Source organism: Raphanus sativus, chromosome 8 (genome assembly GCF_000801105.2).
Source record: "Raphanus sativus cultivar WK10039 chromosome 8, ASM80110v3, whole genome shotgun sequence".
NCBI classification, from domain to species: Eukaryota; Viridiplantae; Streptophyta; class Magnoliopsida; order Brassicales; family Brassicaceae; genus Raphanus; species Raphanus sativus.
The window spans coordinates 9,965,790-9,979,488 of NC_079518.1; the positions used below are offsets into that span (position 1 = coordinate 9,965,790).

General features: G+C 29.8%; 1 protein-coding gene across 1 annotated transcript; it reads left to right on the forward strand.

Annotated features, from left to right (window-relative positions):
• The first annotated feature begins 474 nt into the window (after positions 1 to 474).
• On the forward strand, positions 475 to 1,618 carry LOC108819926 (putative F-box/kelch-repeat protein At5g24040). Its single transcript, XM_018592934.2, has 2 exons — positions 475 to 942; positions 1,208 to 1,618. The coding sequence occupies exons 1-2, from the start codon at positions 475 to 477 to the stop codon at positions 1,616 to 1,618; spliced, it is 879 nt and encodes a 292-aa protein (XP_018448436.2).
• Positions 1,619 to 13,699: the final 12,081 nt, after the last annotated feature.

Below are 13,699 nucleotides of genomic sequence, written 5' to 3' on the forward strand. Positions count from 1 at the left end.
TTTGATCCATATATATGTTGGTCCTTCTTGTTCCCTTTTTGATATGATTCTTGAATTTTAACCAATGTGTTAGAAATTTTGACATCCTTTTATATTTTGACTTGTGACAGTGAGTGGATTGGCCATGTCATTTATAGATTACTCAATGTCCATCACTTTTCGATGTTGAGTACCCATCATTAATCTTAAGACAATATCCCAATATAGGATTAACTTCTGTTAAATCAGCCGGACTAATTTCTTGTTGGACCGATTTTGGTTTTAATCGATCAAACCTCATTTGATTCATCTAATGTTTGTGGGCAATGTCAATGTGTGTTTGAGCTCTGATACCATGGATAGAATTCTAACTCAAAACCAATTATTCAAAGTTCCATCATATTTTCCAATATGGAATATTCTTCACAAAACATATATTTAGCCACCTATTTTAAAAAGAGAGAAAATTTTAAATGAAAATTTGTTCCTCGTAGGATGTTTAAACTACAAGAAAAGGAGAATGGAGCACTTGCTCTGCAATCTTTGCTCAATAGAAGAACCTCCTCTCAAAGGGGAGTTTCATATCCAAGCTTGTTAATTGACTTGCTCAACTCTCAAGTCATTGAGCTAGTTCAAGAACATGTCGCTTGTTACACCAATTGGTGGGATGGTGACCCTTATAAACGTGAACAACCTATCGGTTTTATGCAGTTAGATGGAGAGAACAAGGAATTCATGGTGTTAGGAAGGCTGTCTTTCCAAGGTCTTGGCATGTATAGGTCACTTGAGGATCGTTGGACTGAGATCGAGACGACATCTGGTCCTTTTCCAGATGGGATTACGTCGTTTAACGGACAATTTTATGTCATTGATACTGTTGGCGTCACGAAAGTGGTCAAGCCAACTCTAGAGTTGAATTCGTTTCAGCCATCAAAGACTTGCGATAAGACAAGGAGACGTTGGGTAAGGGGGAACTTAATTTTCAAAAGTCCCAATATTTTTTTCCACCTACTTACAAGTTACAACATGCTTTTTAAATTTGAGGGAAGTTTTTTTTTTATAATATCACTTTTCCTTACTTAATAACAAAAACTAAAAATCTCTAACTCGAATATCAATCCAAAAATTAAGATATAGATATGAAAAGAGGAATCTACATTAAATATAAATATACATAAAAACAAAAAAACGTATTTGAAATTTGAAGTATATTGTATATGTTCAACAGTTTGTCAAGGCTGAGGACAAACTCCTACTAGTAGAGATGTGCACCGACAACTTAGAAGAGTATCGGAGACCACATCTTCTAGCCGAAAAAGGATGGTTCAAAGTATCGGAGTTAAATGAGGAGAGCAACGACTGGATTGAAACAGAAGATGCGGGTGATCGCATCTTGTTTCTGGACAACAACTGCTCCTTCTCTTGCTTTCCTAATCAGGTTCCTGGTTTCAGACCCAACTCTATAATCTTCAAGGATATTTTTGGACATTATGGACCTCAGGTGTTTGAATTTGGTTTTCAAGGCTTTAGATCTCTTGGAGAGATCCCTGAGTATTGTCTGTTTTTCCCATCTCCCTCATGGATATCGAACGTGTACTACGTATCGGGCCACGAGACCCAAGATGTGCTTAGCGATTAGGATTAGGCTGATTAGCATGACTCAAGTTTACTTTGTATGTGTGTGTATATTATTTTTAAATAACTAGGAGGTTATGCATCTAAATATGTTATATGGTCCGTCTCAGGCTCCTTGTATAACCATAGTATTTTGTTTTGTAGTATGTAGCATGTTGTCAGAGCCGTGCTCACCGTTGTGAGAAAAAGGCGCAAGCCTCAGGCCCCTTAATTTTCAGTCAAATTTTAGGGCCCAGCTTATATGTACAATACATTAGTTTGTGTCAATGGGTTTGTGTGTACTGATTTATATGTATAATTTGTAAGTGTTTAGAATATTTGCAAACATATATATAGAGTTTGACTGGTTATATATGTTGTTCTCTACATTTTAGCTTGGAATATTTTCTTTTTGGAATTCTCATTATAAACAGTTGTCTTAGCAGTTGTAATTTTTTTCATAAACATATCAATTAAAAATTTCATAAAGAGATCATTTAAAAAAAAAAGATTGTCCAAGGTGTTGCAAATTTTTTTTTGCCATAGGTCCCGAAAAGGGTTCGCACGGCACTGCATGTTGTCTCGGCAATTTGTTACTGGTTTGAGAATAGTTTATCCCTTTGTTCAAAAAAAAAATTTATCCTTTAGTTCTTGGATTTCAGACATATTTTACAAGTCTTGAAAAGATACAGTATTCTGACCAAAAAAAAGATACAATTCTTTTGTGGGATTTCTGTGTATACAAAAAAAAAAATCTTCTTTTTTAGAAATAATAAACTTTGTACCCTATAAAGTAAAAGTCTACAGTAATGATGCATAACGTCGTTCGCTAAGTTTTCAACTTTTCCCCCCTTCTGAAAATTCAGTTTTTTTTTTATAAGACCATCAACAACGACAACAAAAATATTTGAAAGATTACATTTTTGAACGACAATTTGAAAGAGATTACAAGGCATCAAAAAAACAAAAAGGCCTTTGGAAAATAATCCTAAGCCGAATCACGTAGGTTTATTTGGTAAGTGGTCGTTGTATGGTTCGAATAACCTGAGTTCTAAACTTCTTCTCTTCCATTTCTTATTTTTTGTAGTCACAATTTTTTTTAACCGGAGTTTCCATCTCTTGTGGTAAAGAATTTACAACTGTGAGTACCGTAGATTCTATAGATTTTGTGGTGATTAATCTTTGGATTTAGATAAACTTTGACGGTTATAATTTTTTTTTAAAAAGAAATACCAAACCTAAGCCATCAGAAAAGTAATCATCCAAATTCAACGAGAGAAACTAAGAGCATCCTTAGTGGTATAAATTAAAAGATATAGCTTAGGTATAAAAAATTAATAAAATAATATAAGAGATAAAGTTTAATAATAATCAGTGGTAGAATAAGTGGGAGAACCTAGCCAAAATGCTTCTTGTCTAGAATCCAAAATATACATCTTTTATCACTTATTCAATTTTTTCATTTTATTATAATGCTCTAAGATGCATTGAAATATACTGATAAAGATTCTCTAATGATGAGTCCCTCATCAAAAGACAAAAAATAAGTTACTTGGATTTTCTTTCAAAATATTGACATCCGAATGATCTTATTCTGAGTTTTTAAACATCATCGAAATGCTTTCCCACATAGAAAGAATATTCTCCAAAAAGGTCCACTTCAAATATACAATCTCACGATAATAGTTCTCGATATAAAAAAATATTGATACCACAATCAGTGTTTAGTTAGAGCATGTGTTTTCTTTTTTTGGGTCAAAACTTAGAGCATGTGTTCAGAATGCATTTTCACTAGGTTCTTTTAGTTTTTTTTTTCTTTTTTTTTATTAATCAGGAGGTGATCCAAAGGTTTTCTAGGTCCAAGACTAATTCCTCTGAGGCCGACGGCAACCCACGTATTCTTGCGATTTAACATTAGTCCCGGTGGCCAAGCGGAATCGAACCCAGAACGGAAGCTCCAGCCGGAGTCCTTTTACCACTAGACCAAGACAACTTGGTTGGTTCTTTTAGTTTTTGGTAAAAGCTTTTTAAGAAATTAGGATCCTAATTTAATATAAATATGTAGTTAAGGTTCTAATTTTTAAATTAACAATAACATATGGTAAAAAAAATATCTAAGCACAAGGCCCACAAATTATTTGAACCGGGCACAATGATATGTATGATATGTGAAATCCCCTGTATATTAAATGAAAAGTAATTTTAGGGTGTAACTGGTGACCAAAGAATGAAAAGAAATAATGCATTCATTATTGTTCCTAATAAATTTTACCATTCACAAGGAATAGTCATTTCTTTTCATTCCTTCTCATTCTTTCTATTGTAGAGAATTAAAGAATAAATTTGTTCCTCACTAAATTTGATATGGAATAACGGTTCCTCATCATTTCTATAATTTTATTCTCATCCATTTTTTCCTATTTGTTACTATTATTCCCGAGATGGTTACCAGTTAGACCTTTAGTGATTTCAGGTGACGTATCGATTATATAGGAAGTTTCAAGAAATTGTTATAATTTGATTGGTCAATTGTTTTTAATTTTTATTTATTTAATTAAATCTAACATTTTAAGGTAAGTCTAAAATCATTTAATACCACTTGCCATATAATATAAAGAATATTACAAATAACAATTTATGGCAACTAATTCTAAAAATTATAGAAAGATTATTAATGTTTTATTTATTACTTTTAATATTTATAAACTATAAAATATAATGAACGGATTTTGTATAAGATAATTATTATAGTTTTATACTCTACCTGATGAATTCAAATATAATTATATAATAACTATTTTAAATATTATGAAATCCAAACATGTTTATTAATATTATTCTTAAATTATTTATCGCTGTTTACAGAATAAACTTATCAGAATTTTAAAATAATTTATAAAATTTTATAAATTAATTATAAAAATATAAATCCTACTATATATTGATTGAGAAGTCACATAAGTAGTTTTTTATTATGTGTCAATCATAAATGAACTCTTCAAATTGTTATAACTTAATTGGCCGATGATTTTTAATTTTATTTATTATAATTATATTTAAAAGGAGAGGATAATTCAATTACCACTTTCCAAATAATCTACACAATATTAGAAATAATTATTTATGTTAACTAATTGTTGAAACTATGAAAGATCAATTTTTATATATTTATAAATTACATAAAACAATAAACAAAAATGTCTATTTAAATTCATATAATGATTTTATATTCATATAGAAAGCCTTATATTTGTATATAAAGTATCATAATAACTATAAATGTCTAATAAATTCCATGCATGCTTTACAAATCATTTATAAAATTATACATACATTTATAAAATTATTTATATTGGCTTATCAGATGTTTTAATTATTATAAGAGCTTCTAAGTCATTTATAGAAGCTTATATATTAATTTATAAAATGTATTTTGAAAATTTATTTTATATTAAATGAGAACACACTTAATTAATTTTTGCTTAGGTGTCTTTGAGTTTTAGAAAACTATTATAATTTGATTCGTTAATATATTTTCTATTTTATTTATCTTATGAGTAAGAAAATCACTTCTAGAACTAATTTTTATCAGTATCCAAACGATATAAATATATTGTATAAAATAATTTATGGTAATTAAATATGTGATTTATATAAAATATATGTAATGCTAATAAAATCATTTTATTACTCAGGTATTTATAAACTATATAATATATTTCAAAAGTAATTATATGTAGTTGGATATGAATATGTAGAGAATGTGTAACAATCATATATTGTTTTATCTTTTAATCTTAATAAAAACATATGACTTTAGCTACAAATTATTTATAAATCAAAAGTTTCAATACTACATACCTTCAAAACTCATTTTTATTAAAAACTGAATTATGAATATTATATATAACTAATTTTAGTAAAAAAAAATAGATACAAAATATCAACAGATATTTAAAATAGTCATAATCATCTTTTTCAAAAATAATTATTCATTAAAAATATTTAACAGTAAACACATATACAATTTTTGATGATGAAAAATGTCTTAATTTAACAAACTATAATAAATATATTGTTACAAAACATTCAAACCTGTAAAATTGTAGGCATCCACCTAGTTGTATTTAATTTGGAAGGAGAATAATGAGTCCAACTTATTATTTTCAACAATACCACGCCAAGTCATTTAAAAAACTTTGATAAAGCAAAGAAACAAAGAGAAAAAGGATAAAAGCGTATGCATGCGTGATGCAGACTAGATGACGTAGGGGTTACTTGCGTACGAGGCTGCTGAATCGTAGATGCATCACCACCATTCAGAAAAGACACTTGCATGGACTATTCTGCTTGGCTAAAAGTCCCATGACTTGGAACAACTAGACTCTAGCTTTACTCACTAATTAACATAAAACAAAGATAAAACAAAACAAAACAAAAAAACGAAACTGCTAGTCTCTGGTTATACTTACCTATTATTAGAGTCCCACATCGGACCATTCAAGTGTCTTTGGGCAATATATATGTGTATGGGTAATCTTCCACTCTTGAGCTAGCTTTTGGGTGTGAGTTAGGCTCATCACTAATATGGTATCAGAGCCCATGGTTAAGCCCAGTAAGATGATTTCCCATATAAATAGTTGTCTACCTATGTAGCCTATAAAAATGGCTCATCTTGCTGTGGTATGTCCGAGATGTTGGGCTTGGACTGTTTCCGTTGGACCGTTTCCCACCCACATCTCGAGAAGGGCTATTAGAGTCCCACATCGGACAATTCAAGTGTCCTTGGGCAATATATATGTGTATCGGCAATCATCCACTCTTGAGCTAGCTTTTGAGTGTGAGTTAGGCCCATCGCTAATACCCATCGCTAACTTTTCTGTTTTCTATGGGATTTTTTGGGATGAAACCCACAATGATATTTCAAAAACCTCCAACTAAAAATACATGATTCCATTTGGTTTTGTTTGAACTATTAGTTAGCTTGACACTTCACCAAGCTAGGAGAAGGTTTGATGGCTTTTTGGTCTGCTCGTAAGACCATGTTTTTTGATAAAGTTTTAACTCTTACTCTTGCTCTCTTTTTTTGGTTTCTCTCTACTCTCTTTTAAATTTCATGTTCTTGTATTTCTTTTAGTTGTCTGTAGAATCTTTTTAAATATGAAATCCTTTTAACAACAAAAAAATCCAATATTTTGTTCTCTTTAGAAGTTGAACAAGTAAAGTATTTGTAGTTAACCCGGTTAGATGAATTTTGTTCAGATAAATACTATAAATAAATCCAATATGAAGACAAATAATAATTTTCTTGATATCAACTTTGCGTAGTCTCTGATAAAAGAAAAGGCTCAAAATTGTAAAACTTGAGAGTTAGTTTGAAAATTATGATTAGGAGGTTTGAAATCATTTAAAGTTTTCCTTCTCTGTTTTAGCCATTTTGTATTTATTTCGTTGAACGTAACACTACGAGGGAGCAAATTTCCAGAAACTAAAGACAAATAAAATACACGTAGGTTATTGAATTGCATCATGCATATAGATGTAGAGTAGTGATGTCATCATGGGGACGTCGTCATGTGGAATTATCCGAGGAGAAGTTTTGGACGATGACTTATAGATGGTCTTACTCCACCCACCTAGGATTTGAACAAAAAAGAAGTACTCCACCTAGGATCAATAAACTACAAGTCTACGACTATACAGTAATCTGATTCTTTTCCAGCAATGAAAGGCTTACTCCTATTTGAATTTTTTTTGGTTTTAAACAAATTCAAAACAATAAATAATTGTTTTTATTTGTTAGTTTTTATTTTTCTTATTTGAAAATAACATTTAATATTTTAAGTTATGTTTACCTATTTTATTAATTAGAGTTTAAATTAACTTTTACCGAAATTAAAAGGTCTATACGAATCATGGTAATGTGCTAAAACACTTTTTCTAGGATTCGAATTTTTCTTGAAACAAAATCTATGTGAGAAGTGTGAGTTTGACTTTGGTTCAGACAGTTAACATGATAATTTCATAACAAACGATCCAACAGCTCTTCGGTTTTAGTCAGAAAATATAACAAACTCGGATTATGGAATGTGATAAAAGTCATTATGTAAATTGATTGTATTCATATCAGGGCTGAGTAGTTATATTAGCCGATATAACTTAATAAAATAAATCCAGAAATATCTATTATAAAAACATAGGGACTAATGTTTATGGATCTTTTACCAATATCCAGCTTGACCAATATCTTTGTTGGTCGTCAACAGGTAGCGACATTACTAAGACCAATTTAACAATGTGTATAAACAGACTAAGAAATCTAGGTCCAAAAGTTTAGGTCCAAATTTCATAGAAAAAAGGTAATAGGCGAGTGGTTTTGATTTGGTTAGGATTCTCACATTGGTAGGTTTATACTAGAAAACAGATCCTTCAATCGTGAGATGTTTCAAATGGTACGAATACTTGGATTTCTATAAGTTTGGACGATTAGTTTGCATTTCGATCTAATACAACTTCAGTTACTAAAGAAAAAGATGGTCCGTATTTCAATAAAAGACGATTGATAGAGAATAAACCTTCCATGCATAGACAACTTGTCACTGTAACCAAGTGCTCGTAACTTGGTGGTAAAGGAGGTACAGCTGTACTGCCCGCCACCCAGGTTCGAGCCTTGGCCATAACGGATTTAACATTCTTTCCGTTGGGGCGCTGCACCCCGTTCGGGGGATAGTTAGGAATGTGACTGCACCAAAGTTATCAAAAAAAAAAAAAAACTTGTCACTGTATATTTTGATAACCAAAAGGTCCAAAACAAAAATATGTTTTCTGTTAAAGGGTTTAAAAAACAAAAAGATTGATAACCATCTATATATATTCTGTGATAAGAAAATCCGATTTTGCATATCACATACTCTCTCTGTTTCAGAAAGATATATATTCTAGGAAAATTTTTTGTTTCAAAAAAATGTATTTTTCATGTTTTCAAAGCATATTTTGTCAACTAATAATGAAAAATTGTGTGTTTTAAAAACATTAATTGCATTTCTTGAAATCCTATTGGTTTAAAAATATAGAAAATATAAAATTACAAAAAATTATGCATTAATAACAAAGTTTTAATATGCTTTCTTAATAAGTGTGAAAATCCTAGAAAATGCATCTTTAAAAAACAGAGGGAGTATATTGTTGTGGTAGCTGGCATGATTTTTTGGGTTTTGAAAATAGCTCCTCTTTTTAGCCATTAGCCATTAGTTAATTAACTTGTGGGGAGTATTATCCACTTTTCTATAGCTTGACTTCCCTAGTGAAACGCAACGTTTGTGGGTATGGGTGCATGAATTTATGGACGAGCGTGGTTGCAGTTTCTATTCTACTGTTATTAAGAGTTGGGCAGCTCCAATGCTAGTATGAGAAGTGGTTCTTAATTTAAAAAGAAAAAGATAAAATCATAAAGAAATTGAAGAAAGTGAGCAAAAGTTCTAAAACCAAAAAGGTTCAGAACCTCTTGGAACATTAAAACAACAGATGTCACTCTATTAATGTCTCAAGAATTGTAATAATTATAATATTAGTTTATTTTTTCTTTTAGAACCTTTCACGACACATGTCGTAATATTTCAACGATTTAATATTTGAAAATATTTGAAATTGGTGCATTTGTAGATATTTGAAAATAAATTACAAAATATTTCAACGATTTAATAATAAATTACTAACATATTTTAACATTATAAAAATATCTTACCATATTATTGTGATAAAATATAATAATTATTAATATTATATAATTAATAATGATATAATGTTTATTTATTTAATTTTTTTAATTTAGATAAAGTTATAATTTCAAATAAACTTATTTTGTAGACTTATATTAAAAATTTTAAAAGAATATTTTGTTTCATTTATGTATGTAAAACAACTATAGTAAAATATTCTTAATTTAAATTTTTTATAAAATAGATTATATTTTTTTTGTGAATCTAAATTAAAATATAAAATGTATAATATTTCCATTTTAAATTTTGAATTAAAAATTTAAAATACTTTTACAAAATATTTGTATGCTTATTTATCTACCAACAATTGTCTGCTAGCTGCCATAAACCAACTTTTGATTTTAAAAAATTTGAAGCAATTAGAAAAGTTTTTTTGTGTGTTTTGTGATTGTTGCAAAATACCAACAATCGTTACCAATCACAAAATCACAAAGCATGTGTTTATGGGTATTAGTTGAGAAACCTGTCAAACCCTATATTAATCAGTTAAATTTTCAAAATATGAATCCTAAGTAAGTCTATACAAACTCTACTGTCAGCATCAAGTTACACAAACCTATAAACATACTTATTTGACCGATTCAAACTCAATGTGTTCTTTGATACTCCCTCCGTTTCAAATTATATGTCGTTTTAGAGCAAAATTTTTGTTTCAAAATAAGTGTCGTTTTCGATTTTCAATGCAAAATTTATTGAAAATATTCTCTATTCTATTTTTATATTGGTTGATGTGTATTGGTAATAGTATTTTTATTTTGGAAATATGTAAAACTAAATGTTTTCTTAATCTGTGTGCAAAGACTTAGAACGACAAATAATATGAAACGGATGGAGTATTTGTTATGGGCGGCACGGAATATATATCTGGAATTTTAAAAGTATTCATGATCTGCTCTACTTTGCATAAATAATTAATTTGTTTATTTAATCTGATCCATAATCTTCTAGGTACTTGGTGTTTTATATATTCAGAAAATCAGTGTTTGACCAGATATTCGAATCGATTTAAAAAAAATTAAGAAAAAAAATTAAAAAAAAATGTTCAGCATAAAATAATACTATTTTGTAATATTTTTTTAGAAAAACTACATACTTTTACAATAATTAATTACTATACAACTAATGTAGTTGATATAAATATTATAGAACTTAGTTATATAGGGATATAAACATTATAAAATTTTATATATCATTTTATATACATGCATGTATATATATATAACAGATCGAATCAGATATTCGTTTGGAAATATTAGTATCTTGTGGTTTGCTCTGTTTTTTATGGATATTGAATATTAATATTTGTTTTGATTCGTAAAATTACGAATATCCAAATTTTTGGGAGAACTAAAAAATGAATTCAATCAATTTTTGCAGATATTTTGATCACCCCTAATATCTGTTTGTCCCCATTTTGATGATTCCACCATATATCTAGAACCAAATCCAGAAAATTTAAGGAGTCATAAATATTTTAAAGTGAAATTTAATACAAAAAAGTTTGATAATTTTAAAGTTATGCAGTCTATGTAGTATGTACAATAACTTTAAAATTAGAGGTCAATGCAGATGTTGGTGTTCAAAACCGGTTCTCTCGTGTCATTTATCGATAGTTCAGCTTACTTTGTAAAATTTCACATTGAACTTCATTTCATCCTCGCATCATTATGTTATCAAACTTCTCCACTACATACAATTATTTATCTCGCCACATGATACCGAATCATCATTTTTATGTGCCAACATAACGATGCTGTCCTTGGTTTAAAGAGTATCTGTCTAAGAAGTACGTAGATTCTAAATATACAAGGATAATCTTGAAATAAATAGAACACGTGGATTTTGCAATGTAAGTATATTTTTGGTAAAATAAGTCTGCTAAAGAGATCTTACAGGACAACAAGCTAGCTACTTTTCTCGGTCTACAATTGGACTAGAGAATTAGATAGTGGTGCCAGAAATTTGAAGAAATATGGTTCCAATCACTACAAGAAAAATGGCTTTTATTAGCGGACGAAAAACGCTATCTATCAATACGGCAGCGGTTTATGAAACGCTGTATCATCGCCTGTGATAATAGGTCAAGCACTTTAGATAGCGGTTTTTTGCGTTGCTATCTTTTGTTACGCTACGATAGCACTTTTCTATCTGCAATTAAATATTCTTTAATAGCATATAATTTTCGTTATTATTTCTGTTAAGAAAAAAAAAAATTAAAAACAAAATTAAAATTTAAACTCGTTTATATATTAAAAAAATTTATTAAATAAAATGATTTATAATTAAACTGGTTTACAATTAAAAATATGATTTACAAATTAAAAGTATTAAACCAAATAAACTAAAAACCTAAACAAAGATTAAACCTAATTATTATCTAAACCTAATTACAAAGATTAAAAGTAATGGTCACCGCACAACCACCTTCTACGTCTTCTTGTATTCTTCATCTTCTGACCATCCATGGGATCTGAGATCTGAGAGGGGTGCAGAGAGGAGGCGCACTTGTCGTCGCATCTAGAGCCACCCTGGTCTTCGTCGTCGTCATCTGTGTTCGTCGTGTTCCTGGTCGTCTTCTCCACAGAGCTTGAGACGGTGACGGCGGGTCGAGACGCTGCAAGCTGGAGACCGGTGACGACGGCGTTGATGTTCAGACTCGTCGAAAGAGTCACAAAGAAGGTGGTGGTGGTGGTGGTGGTGATGAACGTGATGGCTCCGGGTAGAGGAAAGGAGAAGGATGGGAAGTGGTTACCTTTGAACCATGGACGAAGTTAAGTGGTGAATTGGAGATACCAAAGAGACAGATAGAGAGAGAGAGAGAGAAGCAGGATGAATTACAGAGAAGATGGACTTGTGAATCTGGAAACAGAAGAGAAGAGAGAGAGAGAAGCATGATGAATTACAGAGAAGATGGACTTGTGAATCTGGAAACAAAAGAGACGAGAGAGAGAAGAAGAAGAAGCAGGATGAATCTGGACCCTTACAAAAATTAATCAGTGGTCAATAATAGCTATCTGCGCCTTTGTACGTGATTGGCCCTTTGTGTTCACCAATCAGATTTTTAAAGCTATTTTCTTTTTATTTTTTTTTATATTATTGTTTCTATTCTGTGTTGTGTTTTAATATATAAAATACTTATAATATATTTTCTCAAACAAAAAAATATTTTGAGATAACATCAAAATTGTATAATTCACAATATTAAATTTATAGATTTATGCTTTAGAACTTTAAGATTTTTAGTTACAGTTTAGAGTATATGATTAGTTTGAGATTAGTTTCTAAGTTTGGATATTAGAATAAAGGTTTGAGTATAGGGTTTGAAGGTTAAATGTTTTAAGGTATTGATTAAAGATTGATATTAATATTTGAAAATATTTAACTCTATAATTATATATTTAAAATTTGTAGTTTAAAATTTAAAATATTATAAAGTTTATAGTGTATTATTTCATTAGTGTTTAAATATATTAAAGTGGTTTTGAGGGTTGAAGGTTTAGGGTATTGAAATTTAAAATTAATTATTGAAAAAAGAAATAGTTTTAAATTTATATTTAATATTTGAGGTTAGATTAAAGATTTGATATTAAAATAGTTAGATTTTGAAGTTATGTTTAGAGTTTAAAGTTTAAAACTTTGTTTAGGGTTTAGAGATTTAAAAAGTCAAAGATAGCGTTTCTAATAATGTGCTATTAAAAATACGTTATCATAGCGTTTTTAAATATACTGTTCTATCATAGCGTTTCCAAATATACAAACGCTATCTAAAACTAGCGGATATGTCAATCATAGCAGAAAGCGAAAAAATGCTATCCTGCTCTGCTATTAAAACGCATTTTTCTTGTAGTGAATGGAGACGAGCAGAGGAAAAATAAGTTAATGAAATGAGTTGATATACAAAAGAAAGAAATCACGATAGATCCTAAAACCTTGATTAAGTTCATCAAAGATTGCATGGAGTTTTATTCATCGACATACGACATGCATGTCGCGTGAAGAACTTATTGGATTCAAGTTGAAACCGTTGGGTCATATCATGCATCTGAACACGCATCGACTTCGGAAAAAGAAAGTAATTTACAACGGTCGAAGGAAAAAGGAAAGAAATAAAAACTTATTAGAATACTTCTAATGTAAAATTCCTTCCATCTTGTCAAGCTAGGGCAGTAAAATCTAAACTCATAATTACCAGTTTCCAATAATGTTATGGAACAACCCGTGTCTGAAAGAAACGAGATAATGAAGATGACCCTGTATTATTAACTTTGGAGAAAAAGGGACAGAAAATAAAACATGTCGGTGTCGGAGCCGCCCTAGAGGGAAACTCG